Source organism: Anser brachyrhynchus (genome assembly GCF_964034855.1).
Source record: "Anser brachyrhynchus genome assembly, chromosome: 15".
Classification (NCBI taxonomy): domain Eukaryota; kingdom Metazoa; phylum Chordata; class Aves; order Anseriformes; family Anatidae; genus Anser; species Anser brachyrhynchus.
Genome location: NC_137733.1, coordinates 5,742,047 through 5,765,785, shown reverse-complemented (window position 1 = coordinate 5,765,785; position 23,739 = coordinate 5,742,047). Strand labels below are relative to the sequence as shown.

The 23,739-nt window shown below is 57.5% G+C and overlaps 1 protein-coding gene across 3 annotated transcripts in view; it reads left to right on the top strand.

Annotated features, from left to right (window-relative positions):
• Positions 1–22,261, top strand: part of RAB11FIP3 (RAB11 family interacting protein 3) — a 73,308-nt gene extending 51,047 nt beyond the window's left edge. For 2 of the 3 annotated variants that reach the window (XM_080556328.1, XM_080556329.1), the window contains 11 exons: positions 638–811; positions 4,747–4,881; positions 8,275–8,310; positions 10,996–11,089; positions 12,612–12,715; positions 14,079–14,219; positions 15,404–15,485; positions 17,350–17,487; positions 18,250–18,405; positions 18,888–19,028; positions 19,915–22,261. In XM_080556328.1, coding sequence (XP_080412454.1) covers positions 638–811; positions 4,747–4,881; positions 8,275–8,310; positions 10,996–11,089; positions 12,612–12,715; positions 14,079–14,219; positions 15,404–15,485; positions 17,350–17,487; positions 18,250–18,405; positions 18,888–19,028; positions 19,915–20,028 — 1,315 coding nt within the window. In that variant the 3' untranslated portion in view covers positions 20,029–22,261. The remainder of the gene's footprint in view (positions 1–637; positions 812–4,746; positions 4,882–8,274; positions 8,311–10,995; positions 11,090–12,611; positions 12,716–14,078; positions 14,220–15,403; positions 15,486–17,349; positions 17,488–18,249; positions 18,406–18,887; positions 19,029–19,914) is intronic. The other variant, XM_080556327.1, reaches the window with a different exon arrangement.
• The last annotated feature ends 1,478 nt before the right edge of the window (positions 22,262–23,739 follow it).

Here is a 23,739-nt window from a genome sequence, read left to right as displayed (position 1 = left end):
AGCACAGCCCTCTGGATCCGATGTTACAAACACATTTAAAAAGCCCTACAAATTGCCACAAGTGCGTGCAGCATCCTCCCTGCAGGGGCTGAGTTAAGGTCCCTTGCCTCGCCGGGAGGTCTCTTGGTGCTGGGTTCGGCAGCCGCCCCTAAAGCCCCGGGGTTTGTGTCACCGGGGGCTGCAGCACCGAACCCCACACCGGGCTCTCGGGAGGATTACGCAGCACAGAGCGTGCATGAGCCTGGCGTGCAGGCTGGCCGTGTAACTCAGAGCATGTTCAGCACGGGCTCGGGACACACCGGGCTTTGTCTCTGCCATGCGTTTGGTTGCACCTGTGCTGTGCCAGGGCTGGCCACCGGCCTCGGGGTTTGTCCCGCGTGTCTGGCGATCCCAGGAGCTGCCATGCAGCTGCCGGGAGAGCTTGCATGAAAAAACAATGGTTAGCTGTGAAAAAAAACATGCTGCAAACTTCCTGGGGGTGCCTGGGCTGCTCCTTCGGCCCTGTTCAAGGCACAGTGAGGCAGAAGTGGCCGGGTTTACCGAAACAGGAGACACGACTTGGGAAGCAGATGCGTGGCGTGCAATCGGAAAGGCTGCTGCAGTGGTCACCCCGTAACATCTTTGTCTGTCCCCACAGATCCCATCCGCACGACCTGCCCCTGGGCTCGGACCTCAGCCACTCCATCGTTACGGTCATTAGCGGAGAGGAGCACTTCGAGGATTATGGAGAAGGGAATGAAGCAGATTTGTTCTCAGACAGCTTGTGTAACGGGGAAAGCAGCTTTAACAGCTCCTCGTTCCTCTCTCCCAGGTAATGCTCAGCACAGCACTCGCAGTGCTTTAACCGGTTTCGCTGGCTTAGTGTCCTCGCTCAGGCTCTGTGTGTGTGAGTTTGGGTTTGCTGCAGGAGGGGGTTCCTGGCAACGTTTGGATACAATGGGGTAACCAGCTCAGAAGTGGAAGATGAGTTGCCTCCTTCAGTCTTTCGTTTTCCTGAACAGTTCCCGTCCTCCCATCCAGAGGCACTAATGTCCAGCAGCAGTTGGAAGAGCTCTCTGAGTTTCGGAGTCTGGGACAACGCCACGTTCCCTCTCTGCTGGGCATGTGGCTCCTCGCACAGCATTCTGGTAGAGAAAACTGCCATGGAGTTTTGTCCCTGATCCTGTTGGATAGCTTTTTTTTTTTTTTTCTTTCTGCTACACATGCATTTTTGGCTTTGATGGGATGCTTGGTTGGATTTGCACAAGCAGCTGCAGCCTCCCTCCTCTAGGCAGCCTGAGGGATAGATGGGGCAGGAAGGAGGCCAAAGTGTTTTCTTGCACTCCTTGTGTTAGGGTCTGAAACCAGGCAAACGTTGGTTTTCCAGCCCATGCAGGGTGGACTGAGGATGACAATACAAACCAGTCAGTCTTTATTTTTTAAGAAAAAAAGTAAAGGCTGGAATGGTCATGCACACCTGCAGCCCCTGTGACGACAGGCGACTTGGGGACATGCTCCTCCACCACGCAGCACAAGTCTGCGCGGGGCAGGAGTGCTCCCTGCCTGCCACACGCTCACATTGAAGACCAGAAGACGCTTTTTGCCTTTGGGGTGATGTGTGACTTTCCACGGCAGTACAAACCTGTTACAGTTGTTTTTTTCCTGTTTACCTGCTTTCTACGAGATTCCCAAAGGCCTTTGTAGAGCTTGGGCAATTCTGCTTGCATGGGGCTGAAAGGGAAGAACTGCTGTCAAATCTACACACTGACATTTTGCTGCAAGTCAGGGCTGACTTTTTTTTCTTTTTGCTGGTTCAGCAGCAGTTTTGAAGATGTTACCTAAACCTGCTATAGAAGGTGTTGCTGTAAAGCATGGCTAACCCGTTATTTTGGGAAAACAGTGCTCTTGGTGAGCTGGGATACTCTGCCATGGAAGCGGCATGTCCCTCATCCATGCTTGGCTGTTTATTGCACTGTGCAGAAGGAGATGCTGGTCACAACTGTCCGTGCTGGTGCTGCGGCATAAGAAATGCTCTCAGATAAAAACTAGCCTTGGTGTTCGAGTTTCTCCTTGAGTATAGGCCTCCAGCCCAGTCCAAAAGCCTCCTGGCAATGAAATACTCAACTAAAATAGCTTTGCAATCCGCTAATTTTTTTCTTTAATACCAGTCCTGAGCTCCCAGGTTACCTCTGCCCACAGTGCCCAGCTCTTGCTCTGTCAGGGTGCTCTCTTCCCCGTGCTGCTCTCTCTTCGGGTCCTGCTTCTGCGATCTCTCCTCTGCTGGGAGAGGTTCAGCGGGCGCGTGGCCCTCCAGCTCTCGGCGGCTTTGCTGCAGACCCACTGCTGGGAAGGCAGATTGCAGACAAAACCTCAGGAGTAAAGAACACGGTTCTGTTGGAAACAGAGCATTTCTGCGTGCCTTTCAGGCCTAGCCTTCGCCTGGGATTATCGTTGTGTGCACGAAGGTCCTTAGCTGATGTTTCTCTAAGCAGGTGCTATTTTTCTGAACAAAGCCCTGCCTCCCCAATGCCTTTACACGCAGTGAAACCTTGCAAAGACCTACAGGATGTCACTGGCTTAGATGAGCCTTTTTTTGCTGACGTTTGAACAGGAGGAACAGCATCTCTTGTAAGCGGTCACATCGCCACACACCACTTCCATGTTACCAGAGCCTCTGAACAGGAATAACGGTGACAAATTTTCCTGCTACAGCTCCAGACCTTCACAAGAGGACTAACACAAGCACCAAGAGCCTTTGGGGAACACTGTGGGGTATTGCATTTCCCTGCTTAGTCCTGGTGTGCATGTTTCTGATCCCTGCTCTTGGGTTGCCACCTCTTTCTTGGTGCGTTCAGCCCGTAGGAGCGAGGTCTCCCTGCCACGCTTGGTGAGAAAAGGATGGCGACTGAAAAGTACGAGTTCCTCGTGTGCTGACGTGCTGCTCCTTAAGTGCTGGACGAGCTGCTGAAGGCAAATGCTACCCCACGAGACGGAGGAAGGAGGCAGCAGGGCTGCGTGCGGTGCAGGGGGTGGCAGCTCGCCACCAGCGGGAGGTGGGGACGCCCCGAGGCGTGGTGCTGTTCAGCTCTCGCCCACTCAGCTGGCGAGGAACCAGCGCAGCCAGGGGCCAGGTATACCTTTACACAGCGAATACCTGCGGATTCTCCTACAGCTTCTTGTCTGGTGGCTTTCCCCACCTTGAGGAGTGCCTGTTAGAGCCGAGTTCGCACACCAGTCTTGCTCCCCAGGGCTCACCGGCGGCTCATTCCCAGGACAGGTCAGGTCCCGGAGGAGGGCACGTCGCTTCCTCCGGGTACCGCAGGGCTGCTGCCAGCTTCTGCCCCCTGCAAAGCCTGAGCAACTGAAATGACTGCTGGTGGATAAAGACTTTCCTGAGACCGAACCTGCCCTAGAGGCTAGGGGGATGTTTTTCAACGGTTTTGCAGGAATGGGAAGAGATGAGCAATGCAGCATGCGCTGTGGTCCACTTGCCTGATCTGAGGGGGCTCGGAAATACTGTACAGATGGCACAAACTCAGAGACCTGACCCCAGGGGGGGCTACTGACCCCCCACCGCCCCCAGGAAAAGTCCCTGAGAGGCTATGCAAAGGTGCTAGGGGGAACACCCCTCCTGGGGGGGCCTCAGCATCTCCCGGGCCAGGACTTGCCAGCGTGGGTCTGCACCACGGGGTTGACTAGTCCTCTCCAGATATCTTTTGGTTTTAAGCTTGCTTGTATTTGCTCACACCTTTACCTGTCTTTCCTATTGAACTGCTTTGTTTTTTCACTATTAACCTTGCTTTGATTAAAGTCTGTGGCTTCCAGAAGCACGTTTTCCCACAGAAAGGTTTTGTGGCATGCATTTGGCCCCAAAGCAAGACGAACGCCGTGCTGTTCAGAATCCCTTGGCCCTCTCCTGCCCAGGCTGTGCCAGGTGGGGAAGAGGCTCCCTGCTTTGCCAGGTGTCGGTGGGTGTCTCCGCAGCTCGCTGTCCGTGTGAGCAGCTGAAAATGAAAAGCTGACCAGGCCTGTTAGCTCCAAAGGCAATTAGTCCTGTAGGCCTTCGTGTCCCCTCACCAAATTACAGGCAAAGCTGCTGCCCATGCGCTTGGCTTTGCAGGAGAGAGGACCGATTCGCAACCACCTTTTTATGAGCTTAGCTTCAAGGGGGAAGCTCTTTGAAATGAAAATCTGACTCCAGTGTGCGTTACCCCCAGTGTGGGTCCGCAGCAGCACGGCCGCTCTATTTTTAGGTGGTCCTGTTGGAAAGCGGTGTGACCGACCGAAGGACTTGGCTCTTGGTCTTGGCACCGCGTGTGAGCCCAGTCTGCATTTCACGGGGCAAACCAGGATGATTGTAGGGCCTCTTGAGACAGGTTGCTTGGAAAATTGTGATGGAAAATGGACTTTGTAGTCCTGTGGGCTCGTGTAAAGCATGCACCTGGGGTTCCCAGGACCCAGCTAGAGCAGGTTGGCACAGGGTTTGGAAACTGGCCAGGCTCGGCTGCCATACGCCTCCCTTTACTTTGGGAGGAGGACGGTGGTGTGGAGCTCCTGCTAACTCGTACTAACTCCGGATGGACAGAAATTGGGGCTCTGAAAGGAAAGCAGGGAAGCAACCCAACCTGCCCTCAGGCTTTAATTGCAAGTCCTGTGTCTCGTACCAAAACCCCTGCCCAGAGATTCCCCCCTCAGCTTGTGGAAGCCACAGACGAACCCGGGTTATTCCGTTCTGTCCTGTTGAAATGACACTTGTGATTTCTCTAGCACCAATCCGCTCGCTGCGAAACTGCACAGCATTATCGCAGATGAAGCATTTGAGTTTTACTGTAGCCAGTGCCACAAACAAATCAACCGCCTTGAGGATCTTTCTGCTCGCCTGAATGATCTTGAAATGAATAGGTAATTGGTCTTGTGCATGGCAATGTCCGTGTTGGGAATGATGTTCGTGAAGGGAAGACTCTCATTGTCTAGCAGAGCTTTCCTCTGCTGATGTTGGGCTTGATTCCTGCTGGCAGAAGGGGGCGAATTTCACTGAACGGGGTGGCCACGTCTGTAATAACATCGTGGAGGGTGAGCAGGGGTTTGCTTTAATCTGAGCCCTGGAAGCTAACAGACAATGGGAATCTTCCCTTCCGCTCTGGTCAGCCTCTTTGCATGGCCTGTGCAGTGTCAGGTGGATGCGTTACCGCGCCCCGCTGCTTACACTGGGATCTGGAGCCCTAGGCTGGCCGGGCACGGTATTTCTGTCACCAGGGGAACGAGTGGGCAGCGTGGAGGAGCCCCTGAGGGCTGGAACCTGGAGGGGCAGCCGCTGCCCTTCCTCCCGGGGCAGCGGGGACCCGAGCGCAGCGCTGTGCTCGCCGCCTGGGGCTCTCCTGTAGGCGCTCGCTTCGCAGCCCTACGAACTCGTTTCACCCGCTGGTGTCACTCGTACCACCCCCAGCCCAGAAGGGGGGATAAATGCCTTTCTTAGGAACTCCACAGGTTCTCGAGTGCAGCTTTGGGGGTCAGCCAGCCAGCCTTGCTGACCTGGCAGGTCGGGGGGGATGTCTGGTGTTGTTTGTTCTGGCCTGTTTGCGGTCCACGAGGGGGAAGGATCGCAGGACTGATGGTAATGATAATTCTGCTCATACCCAGCGTGCTCCTTCAAGCCAGGTTTTTGGTCGTGGTCTTGGTCTGTGTCTGTGTCCTCCACAGGGACAGCGTGACACGAGGGCCCTCCTGGGCTGCAGCCGTGGGAAGAGACCTGGAAAACAAACAGGAGCTTGGCCTAGAATTTTTAGCGCCAAAAGTACTTCTCTCCCCTCTTTTTCTCAGGCAAATAGTTGCTGTTAGAAATCTCCCAGGGGGAGGCTTTGAGGGTTAGTGTTGTGGCTCAGGTGAAGCAGGAAAACACTGGACTTCCCCGGATGCACCAGTGGCCCCACTCCATTTCAGGTTTTCTCCACCAAATTCACCTGCAAGGCTGAAATACCCGCTCTGAGCCTCCTGGCGTGGATGGCACGTCCAGTGGAGGCTTCTGCACCCCTCGGCGTCCCTACAGGAATTCCATAGGTTTTGATGAAGGTCTGGTTCCCCCACCTGGGCTCAGGGTTTCCCGTGCACAGGTTTGCTGTTGTTGCTGGGAAGCGTTGCCCTGCCTGCCGGCGTGAGCAGCTCAGGGGCAGCCGGGGTTGGGTCCACGTGTAACTGCTTCGGGAGTCACGCGAGTCCAACGCACAAGCAGTAGTGCTGCTGGGAGCCACTGGTCTCAGCACAACGAGACTGAAGCACAAGACAGCGTTCCCGGAGGGCTACGAACCACTGGGATCACTTTCTGGAGGTGCATCGGGGATTGCACGGCAGGTCGGGAGCTCCTCGGTCGCCAGGAGAGAGCCACCGGGGGGAACCGGGCCCGTCCTGCGGGGAGAGCGGGTGAGAGGCGGCCCCGTGCAGCACTCGGGTGGCGACGGGACCTGCTCCTTGCTCCCAGCGTCACGAGCAACCTGAAGCCCACGAGTGCCAGACCTTGGGTGAAGCAAGGAGTGAGGTGTGGGCCGAGCAGCCTCGCACCGCACCCGGCAGGCTCTGGGGACGCATCCGGAGGACGGCCACGCTCCAGGGGTGCAGCCCAGCCGCCCTATAACAGCCTCGCTCCTAAAGGCTTTGGGTGCATATCGAGAGTTGGGGTACATATGCTGAGAGTTCATCCCCTGGAAGAAGTGGGGAGCCAGGCCAGTGCTGGAAATCTTGGAGGAAGTCAGAATTTGCTGTGCTGCGAGTAATCCAACTGCAATCCCAAATCCGACTGCAGCCTGGTCCCGGCGGCAGGGCGCTGCTGCCCGAGCCCGCGGCACAGGAGCCCGGGGCTGAAACCTGCAGGGAGCTCGGGACAAGCCAGATTCCTGCGAGCGTGTTGTGGTTTAGCACCCTTGAAGGCAAGTTTGCACGTCTCGTCCTCTCCCGAGAGACCCGCAGGTGCCGGCGCTGCTTTCCGATAAGCCGTTTGCAGAGACAAACACCGTTCCTCCCCGCGGCGCTGGGGACGGACGTGACTTTGTACATTTGCTGGCAAAGGCGGGGGCCTGGCCTCTCCCCGCGGGCCTGGCGAGGCGCGTGCTGTGTCCTTGAGGCCTGGCCAGCGGTGCTGCTCCTGCAGCCTGCGCTGCGAGGATGCACTTCTGACACAGGCACGGGCGTAACCCTGACAACAACCCGCGGTCAGTTGTTGTTTCCCAGAAGCCGGATTTTTTTTTTTTTTTTGGAAAGAAAATGGCCCTGCACTATTCTAAATTCCTCCTTCGAAGAACTAATGTCATTGCTGCAGCTCCAGGCAGAAGTGAACTCCCCGCTGATTTTTTTTTTTTTTTCTTTAAGCTGAGCTAAGCACCGGGGAATGCAACTGCTGCATCCCCCCTCAGCCGGAGCTCTGCTCGCTGTCACCGTTTAGCGGTGATTTGGCGCCGGCGCCGTGTCCCGGTGACATCTGTTGGACAACGGCGTGTGGCTGGGTGCAGACGCGGGCCCTGCCTGTCTCACCAGTGTGCAGCTGCGTCGGTCGCGACCGAAGGCCTGGCAGGAGTGGCAGCCAGGAGCCGCTGCTGGGAAAGGGTCGCGCGGGGCTGCGCTGCCTGCTCTGTGCTGTGCTGGACCTCCGCTGAACCCCGACCGCCGTGCGGTGCTGGTCTCCGTCGGTGGTTATCCGGGCGAAGAGAGCTCGTGCCCGTCCCCGGTGACTGTAATAATGCCTGTGCCTGAAATCCAGACAGGGCCACGATCAACAGCTCCCAAAATCCCTGAACTGCGAGTAGGCAGCAGTTCTGCGGTGATCCAACGCCAAATATAGCTCGGCGAGAAGAGTCCTGGAGCAGCACAAAACCGGCAGCGTGCAAAACGATGGAAATGGCGATTTGGGGGCGAGAGGCGCAGCCTCTCGTGGCAGCCGGGTAGGGACCGGGGGGGTACCGGGGGGGCACCGGGGGTGCTCAGGCTCTGCGAGGGCGGCGGCGCTGGCCGAGACCCACCAAACTCACTTCTATTCTTAGCACCCTCCCTGAGGCTCAGCTTTCAGGACGGGGATCGGGCAGTGAGAGGATGGTGTTGCTGGCGGCGGTGAGGGTCCTGCGGCGGGCTCGGCTCGGCTCGGTTCGGTTCGGTTCCTCGCCTGCCTCCTCGCGCGGGCGGCGGGGCTGCGCGGCGTGCGTGCCGCTGCGAGGGCGAAGGATGTGCCCCGCAGTGTCTGCAGCTTCCTGTTTGCCTTGCTCTCCGCTGTCAGCTTTCCTAACCTTTTCCTGTTTTTTGTTCGTTTTGCAGTCCAAATAAAAGACTCTCAAGCAAGAAAGTGGCAAGGTAAGCTCGTGCTTGTATTGCTGCCTCGGTGGGAAGGGTGCCCGCGCTAGCTGCCAGGCCCGCAGAAGGAAGGCTGTCACAATAAGCTCGCCGTGTCTTCTGGACGCGTTGTGTGGTGCTGAGAAGAAGTGGGTTTCGCTTGGGTTTGTGTTGTGGCAGCCCTTTTTCTGAACTGGAGATTTCTCACTTGTGCCTGCAGCTGGAGGCTGCTGTCAGCCCGCTTTCTCCCGCCCGGGGAGGCTTGGCCCTTCTGCTCAGGGCAAGCCTCGGGGCTTGGTTTTGCTGGAGCAGCCCTCCCTGCTCGGCTGGCCGGGGGCTCTGGGGCGTTGTGGGGGCAGCCACAGGTAACCCCACTGCTGGGGTTTAACGCTGGGTTGTTCTCCCCTGCGCGACTGCCCAGGGCTTGCTCGTGTGCTGCCAGCTGCCCTCCCCGGAGGGTGTTCGTATCCTGCCTGCGCAGGAAGAGCTGCAGCGTGCTGTGAATCTTAGGGCAGAGGCTCCATCCCATCCCGATGAACCCTGGTGTTCCTCTCTCCTCCTGGCCTCCCTGTCCCACCTGTACCCGTGTCGTCCTGCTCACAGCCGGACGCTGAGGCTCACCTCCCCTGCCCAGCCTCCTGCGGTCGCTGGCTTTGCTCTTCGCTCCTTTCCAGGCAGGGCAGAGGCACTGCGGAGGAACAGGCGGCTCCTTTGGATGGAGCAGGAGCCGCCGTGCTCCCTCTGGAAGCACAAATGTGGGCAGCCCCCTGCCCCAGTGCTTGGGGTGCACCCAACCGAGGGGCTCAGGAGCTTGCCTGAACCTCTTCGTCTCACTTTCGTCTTCCCTATTTTTCCTGTGGTCAGCAGTCTCTCCTCCTGGAAAGGAAGCGGGTCTTTGATACTAAATTTCCTCCTTCCACTCATCTCACTTTCGAGATCTTTGTTAAAAACAGGGGCAGGAAAGAAGGCTGAAGGGAGCAGCCTGTCCCCACGTTTCCTGTTTCAGGACTAGCTTTTGTCCCCTGTCTGGCAGAAATAATTTGGGGAGGGTTTGAGTGAAACTCCTGGGAACGGAGATGCCCCATCTGCCCCGGCCGAGGCTTTGCGGGTCGAGCTGCAGGGACGGGGCCGGGCTGGGTTCCCTGGGACTCGTGGGCATGGGCCAGCGGTGGTCACTTCGGGAGCAGTCAGGGTTAGTTTGTGGTAGTGACAGAGAGGAGCCAGGTCCTGAAGATCAGCCCAAAGGGTGCTTTTTGATGCAGATACTGTAATTAAGACATAACATTTGCTCCTTGTAAATTGATTTCATTTTGGTAAGGGCTCTTTCCCTGACTTTTGTTATCCGTGTTCTGCGTGTGCCAAGAAATCTCAGCTGCTTAGGCCCTGTTGCGCTTGGCATGATTCAAATGACAAATGTGCCCGAGACTTCAGCATCTAAATATATACCAGGGTGAGGAGGCAAAATAAGCCTGGTACTCAGCTGTGGTCTCTTCTGTAAATGCCAGTTATGCTTCATGAATATTTGCATGAGCATATTGTGTAGCAGGGTGAGTTTCAGAGCCCAGATGACATATTCATTGGATAATTTAGGTTCAGAGAGGCCTCTGTGCTTCTCTCGTTCGCCTCCTGCTCAAAGCAGTGCTGGCTTCGAAGTAGCTCGGCTTGCTCATCGTTCAGCCGGGCTGCGTGGGGTAGCGGGAGAGCAGGGAAGGCAGGGAAACAGGGAAAGACCCCTCTCCCTTTTCGGGGAGGGAAGGGGACCGCCCCATTCCATGACGCTGTCGGGGTCCCAGCCCCATCTCCATTGCCCAGCCTGAGCGAGGTGAACCCGTTGCTGGCAGTCCTCGGGCATCCTCTTCTCCATGCAAGAAGCGTCGTTCCCCAGCAGGGAACCAGTTCAGGTGTTTGCGAGCACAGGCTGCGGTGTAAGGCACATTGGTGCCAGTGTTGGAAGCTCTAGGAACTGGATTTTGCTGGGAGCATTGATGGTTTTCTCCAGGCTAAGGGCTCCCAGAGCTGGAGTTTAACGACCCCTCGCTGTGGCAATAGCTGCTGCTTGTGCCCCGGAGCTAATTGGCAGCGACAGCACGGCAATTAAGGGCAAGTCGGCCCCTCCACGCGGCATCCTGGGCAGTGTCCTTTGGATTGGCACGAAGCCACGGACACCAGTGTCGCAAGGCCTTGCTAATGATTAGCTTGTTCCCGGCTGCAGCAGCGGTGGGCTGGGTGGGTTTTTCCCCCCTTCCCTCCCCTTCCATCCGCTGCCCCCACTTGTTCACCGTACCAGTGGCAAGAGCCGAGCGCCCCGTCCTTCGCTGGGTAACGCACGGCCTCCGTATGTTCAGAAAGAAAGAAAGCGGGCAGAGGGAGCCCTTATCTCCTGTTCCAAGGAGCGAGAGCAGGTGATCACAGTGTGAAGTCCCAGCAGCATGTGTCCACGTCTGCACGCCGCTCGCAGGGCGCGTTCCTTCAGCCGGCAAGCAGCCTCCCGTCCGGGCGCCCCGAGGTGCTTGGGCTGCTTCGCCCCTTTAGCTTGCCGTGGTGACGAGGGACACTGCTCTGCGAGGGCCACGGCAGGAGGTGGCAGCTGAGGAGGAGAGAGAAGGGACCGGATCCTGCGGTGTAGCGGTGGTTGTCACCTGGAATTGCCATGTTCGCCCTAATGTTCGTGTTCCTGGGGGTCGGGGCGGCTTTTCTCTGCTACAGGCAGCTGCATCAGACCAGCGCGCTGTCCGTGGGGGCGATGGAGGAGTCCTACCGGGATACGCTGGAGTGCACGGAGGAGGACATCACGGACAAGGTAGGAGCAGGGGTGTCCGTGCCGTCCCGCAGCGGGTCGGGGGTGGCTCGCCGTGCTTTGAGATGCCCAGGCAAGGGCTGGGGCAGAGCTCCTCTGGGTGTGTAGCTGCCCCGGGGAAGGCTGGTGGGACGTGGGAAGCCCTCTGAATCGAGAGGGTGTAAACCGAGAGGCCTCTGAGTCAGGCTGCAGAGCTCCTGTGCTGAGCGAGGAGCTCCAGCTGCTGCCTTCTCCCCGGGGACGGCGTGCCGCCCGCCCGCAGGTGGCGGTGGCACCTCCAGCCGCTGCCGTGCCCGCCGGGGGCTGGCTGTTTGCAGATGGTTTTCACTTCTGCTTCATGTCTCGGGTTGAGATGTCATCCACATCTGCTTCTCCGAGACGAGCAAAGTCCCCTGGTGGGAAACAAGGGCGTCCTTCCCTCGGCCTCGTCCTGCCGCGAGGACACAAAGCCGACCTTGTGTCGGGCTGGTGGGGTCGTCCCGGGTGTTGTGAGCTGGGGGTTACGGGGCGAGGTGGGAGCGTGGCAAGAAGACCAGAAAGCTTTAGTTTGAACACCAGGAGCTAAAAATAGGTAGGGGAAGGATGGAAAGTTAAAGATGAGTGAGTTTGGGCTTGTGTAAATGTTTGCTGCAGTAATGAAACTCTTTCAAAATAGCTTCTTAATTCTGCAGCCGTGAATAGAGACCTGCGTGGAGCAGCGTGTGAAAGACAAACGTGTGTGTGTGGCTGCACTCTGGTATAATTATCATGCATAAAAGGCCTTTAAAAAACAAATTAACGTTTTTCCAAGTCTGAAAGTTGAATACAACTCTGCAGACCTCACGTTCCTGAACAGTCTCCAGCCGTCTGGCCAGGAAAGCTGCCCCTGTGCTTCTAGTAAAGTCCTTGTCTCCGTATGCTGCTGTTTTGTAACACACTCGGGTCTCGTTTGCCCTTCTCCCCCCAGTGATGGGAGTCCTACAGTTCAGGTTTCGTAGACGTGCCCCCAGTTCCTTTGTGGTTTGTGGTTGTCCGTGTAGGGGTGTGAGTGGGACTTGGGGACCACGAACAAGTGGAAACACAGAGCGGGCTGAAATATTCCAGGTATAGGTACGGGGAGAAAACGCTTGTCTCTGCCCCCTTCCTGCAGGCAGTATTGTTTCCTCGTGGCCTCATTTACACTTAGCTGTCCTTTTCTAAGCAGCGGGTGGTTGTTCCCAGCCTCGGGGCTGCACTCGAGCTCAGTGGTGATGCTGCAGAGATCCCACTGGGTCTTTCCCTCTGGACATTCATGTAGTATCTTGTGAAGAAAGGAAACAGTGAAGTGTTGGGCCCCGTATTTCTACTTGGGAGACATTAGAAACTCAGAAACCAGAGTGTAAAAGGAGGTTTTGAACAAAGACACGGCTCCCTGATTCCAGTGGCAGCCTTCCCCTTTCAGGTAGCTCAGCCAGCTCCGAGCTCCAGCGAGGGCTCCTGCAGCGAGGGTCGCTTTGTGGGGTGGGGAGCGGGGTGTGGGCTGACCCTTGCCTCTCCCGTTGCCCAGGTTGTCTTTCTGGAGAAGCGGGTGACGGAGTTGGAAAAGGACACGGCTGCCAACGGCGAGCAGCACAGCCGCCTCAAGCAGGAGAACCTGCAGCTCGTGCACAGGTAAGGAGCCCGGTTCTGAGCCCGGTTCGTGCCGCCTCTTGCTCAGCAGCAGGGGCTCTCACGCGGGATCGCGCGGTCCCGCACGCACTTTTTGGGGCCGCTGGCTCGTTCCCAGGAGCTTAGTTAATTGCTGGCAGCTCAGCAGGTACAAACAGCCCGCCTCTGGCTACGCTGCCAGCTTGCACTCGCTCCTTCGGAGCATTCTGCTTGGCTGCATGTAAACATAGAGCTTTGTAGGTCTGTTTTCACATGTCCACCCTTAACGCTGTCTGCAGAGCCCCAGAGGTTGGCTCAGGGAGGCTCGTGGCTCTCAGCCAGCCTCAGCCCTGCTGCTTTCGGATCCTGGCTGCAGCACAGCCCCTTCGGATCCCATTTTAAGTAATCCCTGTCCTTACGGATCTGGCAGGCTTCTCTCTTCCAGCAGTGTATTTACACTCCCAGATAAACCCAGCAGGAGTTATCTATAGGGCTGTAAGGCTGTTAAGTAATGATTGTGTCATGGAACCGAGCGTCCAAACAAAGGTTTCTCTAAGCCGTGATAAACTTTGCGGCGAGGGGAACGCTTTCACTTCAGCGGCTTGGCCCAGAAGTGTCAGTCGTCTTTTAATCACGTAAAGCCCTCTGTGTACTCCTTGCTGCTTGAAGAACGGCTTCATCTGGCAAAAGCCTGCCTGCGCAAAGCAATTACATAAAGCGCAGCAAAGCAGCCTCCCAGCAAGCCGGGGTGAGGAGCTCCGCGGTGGCTGGGACTGCCTCTGCCCGCACGAGCAAGCACAGCTCCTGCCCCAACGGCGTGCCACGATCGCAGGACTGCGTGCAAATCGCCGTTGTGCTGGCACACAGAGGTTTGACCTGCAGAGCCTGTGTTTTTTGGGCTGGGGACATAAGAGTGTGAAAAGGAGGAGGGTTAAGGGACGAGGTTCACATTAAGTAACTTGTTCCCGGTGGTGCTGTGCCTGAGACCCGCAGGGTGTGTTACAGAATGATTGCTGTGCTTTCGCCCTTGTCCCCCCCCCTGCTGTCTCCCCCCTTATAAAAAGGTTTTGATGCAGCCTGGAGAGGTAGAAAAATAGATGGAGACGTCTACCAGCATGTACCACCCAGTTTATTTTACTTTAATACCACGTCGGGGATTTTGTGGACCGCGTTGCTTTTCCCCATTTTTACTGGGACAAAGTGAAGCTCTCACACGCTTGCTGCTTGAAGGTGCTGTGGGCGCGCTTTCCCCCAGAGCTCAGTTTATTATTTCCCAGCTCTCACGGGCTGGGAGAAAGGCCGGGAAGAGAGCCCCATCCCTCCCGCGGGAGGGCAGCGTGGCGGGCGAGCCGTGGGGAGCCGCTCATCCTCTCCCTCCTCTCCGCAGAGCCAACGCTCTCGAGGAACAGCTGAAGGAGCAGGAGCTGAGAGCCGACCAGACACTCCTGGAGGAGATCAAGAAGCAGAGGGAGCTGCTGAGCAAAATGGAGAGGGAGAAGAGCATTGAGATCGAGAACCTGCAGGCCAGGTAGGGTTGGGGCAGGGCTGGGTGGCGGCAGGTCTCCCGGACCCGCACGGCCGCTGGTGTCTTTGGGGAGACAGAGTGTGGCAGAGGGTGACCTGAACTTGGTTAAAGGTGTGGCTAAAGTCAATATAAACCCTGAGGTTTGGCTGCTTCTCCTTCCTCACCTTTGTCCCAAAATCAGGCCCCTCCGTGAACCTGGTCTCAGACTTATTTGGGTTTCCCTGATGCAGTTTAGTCTAGCTCGTGTTCTCCTTCCCTGGGCCTGCCCCGCAGTGCACGAGCGCAGATGTTGTTTGTTAGCGCTTCTTCACATGAAAGACCCGTGGAGCTCTGATGCTCAGATGTGAGTCGCTTCTTGGAAACAAGCAAATGTCTGATCCTGCTCCCAGAAGCTGCAGGGGTTATGGACCTGGGCAGGCGCAGGTCGAGAGGGACGGCAGTGCTCTCCCCAGCAAGAAAGGAGCAGGTAGCGTGGCACGAGTGGGCCGTGGCTGCAGGCTGCTTGGAGGAGCAGGAGGGGTACTGGGGCAGAGCTAGACCCCTGTGTGGGAAGGAAGAGTTGTGACACAGGTGGTGTCCTGGACCCCTAGGGTTCGTATAACCTCGTGGCTTCCCAAGGAAAGAGTAGCAGGGGAGATAGCTCCATGTATTTGGCAGGGTTTTTTGTTGATGGGGTATTTTTTTCTGCTTTTCCAGAACAATTACTGCTATTGCTCAGCCATTGCAGTAAATGAAAAATTACTGAATTTCTTTTTTTTTTTTTTTAATTGGGCTTGTGGTGGGACAGTTACCACAACACGTGGATGGGATGTTCCTTTACTGGGAGAATGCAAAGCTGAAGCCCTGTCTGAGCCCCTGCTCTGATTGCCCAGGCAAATTTTGCTTTCTGGTGCCCAGTGCTGAGGTTTGCCCATGGACACCGATGAAGCCTTTGGGCTAAAGAATTATATTCAACCTAGTTGAGGAGAGCATGGCACTGAACAAAAGACTCGCCTGAAATTGTGTGGATTCCCCCATTTTCCCCTGCGAATGGCAATAGTGGAAATCTCCGGGTTTGCACTGCAGAGAGAAATCACTGCTGGCTTGCCTCCAGCAGGTCCTGGTTTGATATTCCTGATGATGTTTCAACCAAGTCTCCTGCACTTGGGAGGTCTGGGTGAATTTCTGACACATCTCTGTTGTTGCAGGCTGCAGCTACTGGATGATGAGAACAGCGAGCTGAGGTCCTGTGTCCCTTGTTTAAAAGCCAGCATCGAGAGGCTTGAGGAGGTGAGGGCGTGTGTGTGTGTGTGTGTAAGAAGGGTCTCTGCCCTCCATGCTGGGGCTGCCGTCAGAATTAGCAGCACAGACACAGTGGCGGCATCGCTCTGTGCTGGCCGCTCTGTTCCTGGGGCTGTGCCTGGGTCCCCACCTGCCGCCTCACGTGGCTGAAGCTGAAATTCTCATTTGCACAAAGGGCCTTCGTGGGGTCTGCTTTCTGGGACAAGGAAATCCTTTCAGAGCTGCCTCTGTCTTGCAGAACCTGCAAACCTCACCCTGCGTCAGCAACCTTGTTGCTCTGCAGGCAGGTTTGCACCGCCTGGCTAAAAACCTGGGCTTAAAACCCTGCAGAGCCTCTCCTTGTGACAGCAGCAGAGCCTCAGCCCTGGCGGGGCTGCTTAGGAGGGGACTCGTGCCCTCTTGTGGAGGCTCGTCCCCAGCCCTGCAGCGGGGCCGGGGCAGTCCGAGGGGGAAGAGGAGCGGGCATGGTTTATCTGCTTCCTGCCAGGCAGATACGCTGTCACCAGGAGCTGTGTGCCGAGGCTTCAAAGCGCTGCCTTATCTCCCAGACCCTCGCCCCCGCTCAGGGCTCAAGGCCGTGCATCTGCTGCCGGGGCGGAGGCTGCCCGAGGGGCTGCAGCCTCCCCAGGGCTGGCCGGGAGCCTTGGTTTGGGAGGGGGCGTGGGTTAGGGGTCCCACATCAGGCCCAAAGGTCCCGTTGTGTTTCTGCTCACGTTTGTGGCGCATTTAAGATTAAAACTGAAGTCAAATCAAACCTCTCTGCCCGGCTGAAGGCCTCCAGCAGTTCATCCATTTGCGGTCCGTGAGCCCGCAGGGCATCGCTGCGGCTCAGCCTCCGCCTGACGTGGCCAAGGCGAAGCTGCCTTCGTCTGCCACGGCCGTGTAAACACGGTGCATCGAGGCCGGGGATGGGAGAACCGCCGTGGGTCTGGGGATGAATTTCTTGCTTAGGTGTGTCCAGCCACGCGAGGGTTGTTTTGATCTTTAATCCCTCTGCAGAGCAGCGCTGCTTTTCTCCGCAGTTAAATGTGATTAACCAGCGATGAGAGGCGCAGTCGCTGCCCCTCCCTGCCGAGGAGAGAAGCCCTGCTGATGGACTGCTGTCTTGTTTGGTGCCAGAAATCCGGATTTTGTTGTCAGTTCTGCATTCCTGCTTGCGCGGTGCCTTCGGTGCTGTGCTGTGCAGCACTGGGGCACCCCAGCCCGGGGATCAGAAAGCCAAAACCTCCCTCGCAGGGAGAGCCAGGCTGGAAGCCCTGGGGTGAACCGGTCGTAGGAAGAGAGGAGCTGCTGTACAGGGCGGTGTCCTGCACAGGGCTGTTGTCACCAGCAGGTGACAAGCTTCCCACACCACCGCCAGCCCCAGCGAGCTGGGCTGCGTGTTGGTTTTACTGCCTTGGTCGCGTTCGTGCATGGGTCAGTCCTCAGTTAAGTTCTTTGCTGTCTGACACAAGGAATGAACTTCCCCGCAGCGGCATAAGGTCCTAGATTTCTGGCTGGTCTGCAGTTCAGACCTAAGGAGCCCAAGGTCTCTCGTTGCCCTGTAGCCCTCGTCCAGCCGTGTCCCACCCCGGCACGGCGCTGCCCCGGCGCAGGGACTTCGCCGTGCGGTGATCGCTGCCGCGGTCATTCGCCAGTCCTCTCTGCAGAGCTCTCCTAGGAGCACTGTTTTAGTCCGTGGCTCTTCTTGAAGCACTCGTGCTCTGCAGCCCTCAGACAGCAAACGAGACGGCCGCGGGCAGCGCGTCCGCAAGGGGAGCGTCCCCGCGGGGCTGGGTGCGCCGGGCCCTGGGGCGAGCGGGACGAGCCCTGGCAGCCGGGCTCTGCCTCATCGCCTCGCGTGTCGCTGCAGGAGAAGCAGAAGCTGCTGGATGAGATCGAAGACCTCACTGTGCAGCTCACGGAGGAGCAGGAGAACAAGAGGAAGATGGGGGACAAGCTGAGCCAGGAGAGACACCAGTTTCAGAAGGAGAAGGAGTCGACCCAGGAGGTGAGTAGAGTTTCGTTGCCTGCTGCAGCCCTGCCCTGCTAGTCCCCCCCGAGATGGGGGGTGGTTACAGGGGAGCTGGCTTCAGCAGCCTCTCCAGAACCAGCTGTAACTATTTGTAGAGCATTGGATCCTGCCTGCGTGGAGAAAGGTAGTGCAGCAGCTTAACTGTGTAACATTTGTCACTTTTGCCTCTGTTAAAATTCAACTGAGCATGTTTGCCTGCGTCCACAGACCCGTTTGGGCTGCGCCAGGCTGACCGGTTGCTCTCCTGCACCCAGGGAGCTGTGGCAGCAGCACGTGGAACCAGCAAGCGCTAGCGAAGGGGAGGAGAGGGGTGTGGGGCTGCCTGGGGGAGAGCTCCCAGCTCGTCTGTGCTTGGGGGCAGAAATAGAGCCCCCCCTCACCTCCTTCCAGGTGTCTGCTTGGTAGTTCCAGCTCAAACAGCGCTTGCTGTTCTGGTAGGAAAGGAGCTTCGGGGCTCAGAATGGAAATTGTTAAAATTTTGGTGTTGCTGAGAGCACTCGGGTGAGATGGGGATTCACGGCACTGCCCGTGGCAGCTGTCGGAGCAGCCCTGTCTCCTGCTGCAGAGCCCGAAGGGGAAGCTGTGTGCCCCCCAGGCAGTCTGTTAATCCTGCTGCAGCAGTCGGTGGGGTAGCTCCAGCTGGGAGACAGCCCGTGTGTCGCACCAGCCGCATCCCGCGCGAGCTGTCGGACCCGCAGAGGCTGCAGCACTCAGCTGTCCCCTTCCTTTGTGCTGCAGCTCATTGAGGACCTCAGGAAGCAGCTCGAGCACTTGCAGCTCTTCAAGCTGGAAGCTGAGCAGCGGCGAGGCAGGAGCAGCAGCATGGGGCTCCAGGAGTACAACAGCAGGACGCGGGAGACGGAGCTGGAGCAAGAGATCAAGCAGCTCAAGCAGGTACGGGCAGCTGGGCAGGGAGGGAGACGCCTCGGCTGCGTGGTCTGCGCAAGGGGATGACAGTTCCTCGACAGACCGAGGAGTGCCCGGCTCCTTGCTTGGTGCATGCTCCCCTCTGAGGAGCTGGCCATGGGTCCAGCATCCGGCAGCCTCTTGCCCTGCTCTGGGACAGGAGAGGTGGGATCCTTCCTCTGAAGGACACCATGTGTACGCAAGAGCCCCTGTACGCTGTGTCCCCTGGATCTGCCCGGGACATTCCATGTTTCCTAAGGTTCTCCAGGCTCTCCTGAGCCAGAGCCAGGAGACCGTGTGCTGCTCCTGGTGTTCTGGGAGCTGCTGGGTTCAAGGACAGCCCCTGCCTTCCCCAGCTGCGCGGTGGGGGTTGAACGGGTCTGCTGTGGGGGCACCACGCAGCATCTGATACCTGTTCTGCTATGTCAGATATCACATCAGATATCTGATCCGATGTCTATTGCGAACAGGATAACAGGAACCTGAAGGAGCAGAACGACGAGCTGAACGGGCAGATCATTAACTTGAGCATCCAGGGAGCCAAGAACCTCTTCTCAGCCTCCTTCTCCGAATCCCTGGCGGCTGAGATCAGCTCGGTCTCCAGAGACGAGGTAGGTGCCACAGGGAGCTGCTTTGCTCAAACTGCATCTCCCCAGGGTGGCTGGGGCTTCTCCTCCCCTCTCAGCCTGGCAGGAACTGATGTGGCGGTGCCCGTGGTTCGGCTCACTCCCCAGATTCACCTGGAAGCTGTCAGGAGCAAAGAAATACCCATGCAACAATTTAAAGAGCATTTGGGACTTGCCCTGCCTGCCAGCCCTCGTTCCTGGGAGCAGGGGAAGCTGCTCCCTTCCAATCTGCTGGTACTGGCAGCGCCACTTTGCCTTCCTCTCCTGGGATGCAGCAGCAGGCACGGGGTGTGCCTGGCTGCCTGTAGGTTTCTCAAAAGCCCAGGCAGCTGGGACATCTACCCTGGACAGCTTGGATCTTCACTTCTGCTGTGGCATATGCTGTCTCTGCTCCAGTGGCTGCACCCAGACACTTGTGGGAGAGCCCACACAAGTGCCAGAATTCAATCTTTTGAACCCTGAGAGGCGTGTAGGGAAAACACAGGGTTGTTCTGGGGGCCAGAGGGAGGTGCGGCGCTCCTTGCTTTCTCCCGTCTGGCTGAGAACTTGAAAGAGAGACGGAGGTGAGCAGGGCCAGTGGCTGAGGGCATCTCCTCCTGTTGGGCCAGCTCCAGGGGAGGGGAGGGCTGGGGGCAGCCCCAGAGAAACGAGCACGTCTGCCTGGGGCCTCTGGCTTTTCGGCCAAGCCCCACGTGCAGGGTTTGGGGAGCCTGGGAGCATCTGTCGGGGAGACTCCTTGGAGAGGGGAGAAGGAAGGGGGAACCTTCTGCCTGATGTCTGCTCGAGGGCAAGGTGTGGCCATGCAGCAAGGAACCCTGCTGCTGTCCCAGGGCAGCGGTGACCGCTTCTCCCTCTCTCTCTCCCTTCGCAGCTCATGGAAGCGATTCAAAAGCAAGAGGAGATCAACTTCCGCCTGCAGGACTACATCGACAGGATCATCGTGGCCATCATGGAGACAAACCCCTCCATCCTGGAAGTGAAGTAAGGGCGGCCGAGAGCCGCGGGCTGTGCACTCTTTGATGGGTGTGGATTTGGTGCTCTGAGAGGAGAAAGAGGGACTTGAAACGTCTTTGCTCTTGATGAAGGCACAAGGAAGCATCGCGTCGGGTCGGTGGGTGAGCCAGCCAGCGGACCGGGGAAACAGAAAACCAGCAGCAAGGCTTTGTGGTCTGACTCCGTTATTTTGAAACCCTCCTGGTTTTGAGGGGTGAAAGGGAACCTGGAGAAGAAGCGCAGGCAACGGACAGCCGCGAGGAGGACCTGTACCAGCCCCGCTACCAGCAGAGCTGGCCGGCGGCCGCGCCTGGTGGGAACTGTCCCGACGGTGGTGGCAGACCCTCTGACACACGGGGCCGACACGAGGGTGTAAGGAGGGGGTTTCTCCGAACTGCAGGGTCACGGGATGGAGAAGGAAGCGCTGGAGCTGACGTTTTCCCTTGCTGCCCTGTCCAGCCCGAGTATCTGCTTTGCCAAAGTGTCCGTGACACACTCACTCACTGGGGCAGATCTGGGAAAGAGGGAAACTTGTCCTGGACTTGTAGAATTTTTTTTTTAATTAACTTAATGCAAATGTCCTCATCCAGCTGGCGCAGTTAATCCTTGCCCTGCTGCTTTTGCTTGGGAACGGGTCACGTGCAGAGAGCTAGCTGGCTGCTCGCTCGCTCGCTGGTGGCAGAAAGAGGCAGGGGGGCGGCCGTCCTTGGCGCAGGGCGTGGGTGCAGTTTGTCACCTGCCTCCTTATTTATTTTTGCTGTCTGTGGCTCTTTTCCCTCTGCGCTCACGGCCCCGGTGTGCGGCCCGGCAGAGCAACCACGCTCCTCCACGTGCCCGCGTGTCCGCTGAGCTGGGGAAGAGCCGTCCCCTCCACCCCAGCTGCGGGCACAGCAGCGCTGCCTGTCCCACCTGCAGGCGCCGGGGGAAAGGCTGCGACCACCGTGCGAGGGCTGAGCTCTCCCCGTGGCCTCCCAGGGGCCCCAGCCTGGAGCAGGGCTCTGCCGGTGACAGTCCTGGAGGGAGAGCCCGCTCCAGCCACTGCTCCTCGCCCTGGGACGAGGCGGCCGCTCCGATTTCTCAGCCCACGGCGCCGTCAGTCCGCTGGGTAGAGGAGGCCTCTGGCCAGAGAATAAAACAGCAGCTCCCTGGGAAACAAAAGCCATGTTTACACCGGACAGCTCTTGGTGCGCTGGCGCAGGCGGCCGTGGCATGGCCGTGGGGGGCAGCCGCTCACCCCGACCTGCTCCTCGCTGCTCCCAGGAGGAGGCAGCCAGCGGGCCGCCAAGGATCTGCCTTCTGTTAGTACATCGGGCCCAAAGCAGTGCTTCTTTCTCCTGCTTGTCAGGGTTTAGAAATGCCAGAGCGGTCCGAAAACAGAAGCCACGGCGATCTCTAGGCCGCTGGTTTGAGGGGGGGGGGGTGTCTTCTCCTCCCCAAAATGCTTCCGAGCGTGGCAGTGCCGAGCACGCACCGCGTCTCCTTCTGCGCTGGCGTGTTGTTAGAGCAGCCGGCGGGTGGGCTTCGCCCCGAGGGCGCGACGAGCCAGGAGCGGTGGCAGATGCCGCAGCCTTAGCCCGGGCCGGGTCCCCGGAGGCTTTGCTGCTCCCCAGAGCCACGTCCCCCCTGCTGCCGGCCCCGCGCCGAGCCCTCCTGCGCCTCTTCGCCGCGGACACCGCGCCGTGCCCGGCCTGCGGGAGGAAGCCACGTAATGTACATTTCCAGAGAAGCTTTGGGTGTAAATCAGTGTATACTTGGAGAGGGAAATTTTTCTATCTTGTAGAGTAGGTATTTTTATAGAATGAAGGTTGATCATTTTTTTAATACTTTAAAGAAGAGAGAAATGTATCTGTGTATACACAAAAGCATTATATATATATATATGTATAAATATATAAATATCGGAGATCTGCCTTTCTCGACTTGGGATCACGGATCCCCAGTTAATACAATCGTCTTTTTTCCTGTCGCTCACAAAGAGGTACTGTAACTGTAAATAAGCACCGGGAAAAAGTTTTAAGCAAACAAAGCACTGACTTGCACATTCACCATGCTTTAAAGTCCCTATGAAAAAAAAAAGAAAAAAAAAAACACAAAAAAACTGTACTTCCCAAAAATGTTCCTCTTTCCCCGCCGGTATGTGAAGGAAGTCCCAAAAGAGGCGAAAACAGTATTGTCTTAAATGATGTATCGATTCTTGTCTGATTAAAAGCTGTTACCATTCCTGCCCCCTGCCCTTCTTTCCAGCAGCTCTGGGAGGTCGCCCTGCGCCTTGGGGCCAGCGGCGGTGGAAGTGCCCCTGCCCCGGGGGGAGGCCGTGGGAGGCAGAAAGGGGCCGGGGAGGGGGAGGACAGGCCCCGGGAGGGAGGCCGAGCTTCTGTGAGCTGCCCCAAAGGGCTCCAACGTGCAAATCCCCTCTGAACGACTCCAGAGCGTTGAAAGCAGCCCCGCAGTGCTGCAAACTCACCCAAGCAGCCCTGGAGCACTCGAAGCTGCTGCAAAGAGCTCCGAGTGCCTCTGGATGCTGCGAAACGCCTCCGAGCAGCCCCAGCACAGCACCCAGCTCACTGCAAACCGCTCCATCCTGCTCCAAACTGCTCCGAGCAGCAACAAAACCGCTCGGAGCATCCCTCAAACACCTCTGGAGAGCCACGGAGCGATCTGCAACCCTCCAAACAGCTCAAATGGATGCTAGGATTTCTCTAAGCTCCTCTAGAAAGTCCTTTAAAATGCCTCCAAAAAAAAGCTTGAGCTCGGCCAGCTTGAGGCTGCTCTAGAAATCTGGTGAGTAAACAGCTCTGCGCGGCATGGAGTCGCTTCAAGGAGCCCTAAAATACCTCTGAACAGCCCAAAACGCTGCAAGGACGGAGCTCGGGGCAGTGCTGAAGCACTTGAATTGCTCCAAGAGCCTCCTCCAACCAGCCCTGAAAGGCACCGAGGAGCTAAAACTGCTTGGAGCGGCTCGAAGTAGCTCTTGAGCTCCTCAAACTTTTACAACCCCTTGAAATAGCTCAAAATGCATTAAAAAAAAAAAAAAAAAAAACTAGCAGCTCTGTAGCACTCCAAGCCTCTTCTGAATGGCTCTGAGATGTCTCAAGTGCTCTGAAGCCCTCTGTGAGGCCCCTAAATTGCCTCCAAACCCTTCTAAGATCCCTCTCAACAGCATTAAAATTTCTCAATGATGGCCATAAACTTCTCTGAGTGGTTCGAAACCTCCTCCAAAGGGCACTGAAAAGGTGTGAGCGGCTCTGGAACAGGTCCGTGCTGCTCCGCGCAGCTTTGTGGAGCTGAAAGCAGCTCCAAAACTCCTCTAAAACCCTTCTTCACCTGTGAAATGCCTTCTAAATGTTCGCAGCGGCTGTGAAGCACGCTGAAGCACTCGAGCTCTTCTGGATGTCGGCAGCGCCCAGCGGCTGTGGGCCACCCCAGCCCACCCCGGGGAGCTTTGAAGAGCTCTTAAAAAAACAGAAGTGCGTTTAAACAAACACACTTTCAATAGGTTTATGGCTTTGCGGAGCTCTCGCGGCTCCAAAACTCCTTGGGGCCACTCGGCAGCTTCTGCAACGCTCCTCGCACCGCCGCCGCCGCGCTCCGGCCCTTCTGGTCCTGCCATGGGTGCGCCGGGAGCCCCGACCCACGCGCCGTGACCCGACCGTGGCCACGGTGCCGGCCCTGCGGCCACTCCGCTGCTGCCTTCCTCGGGTTG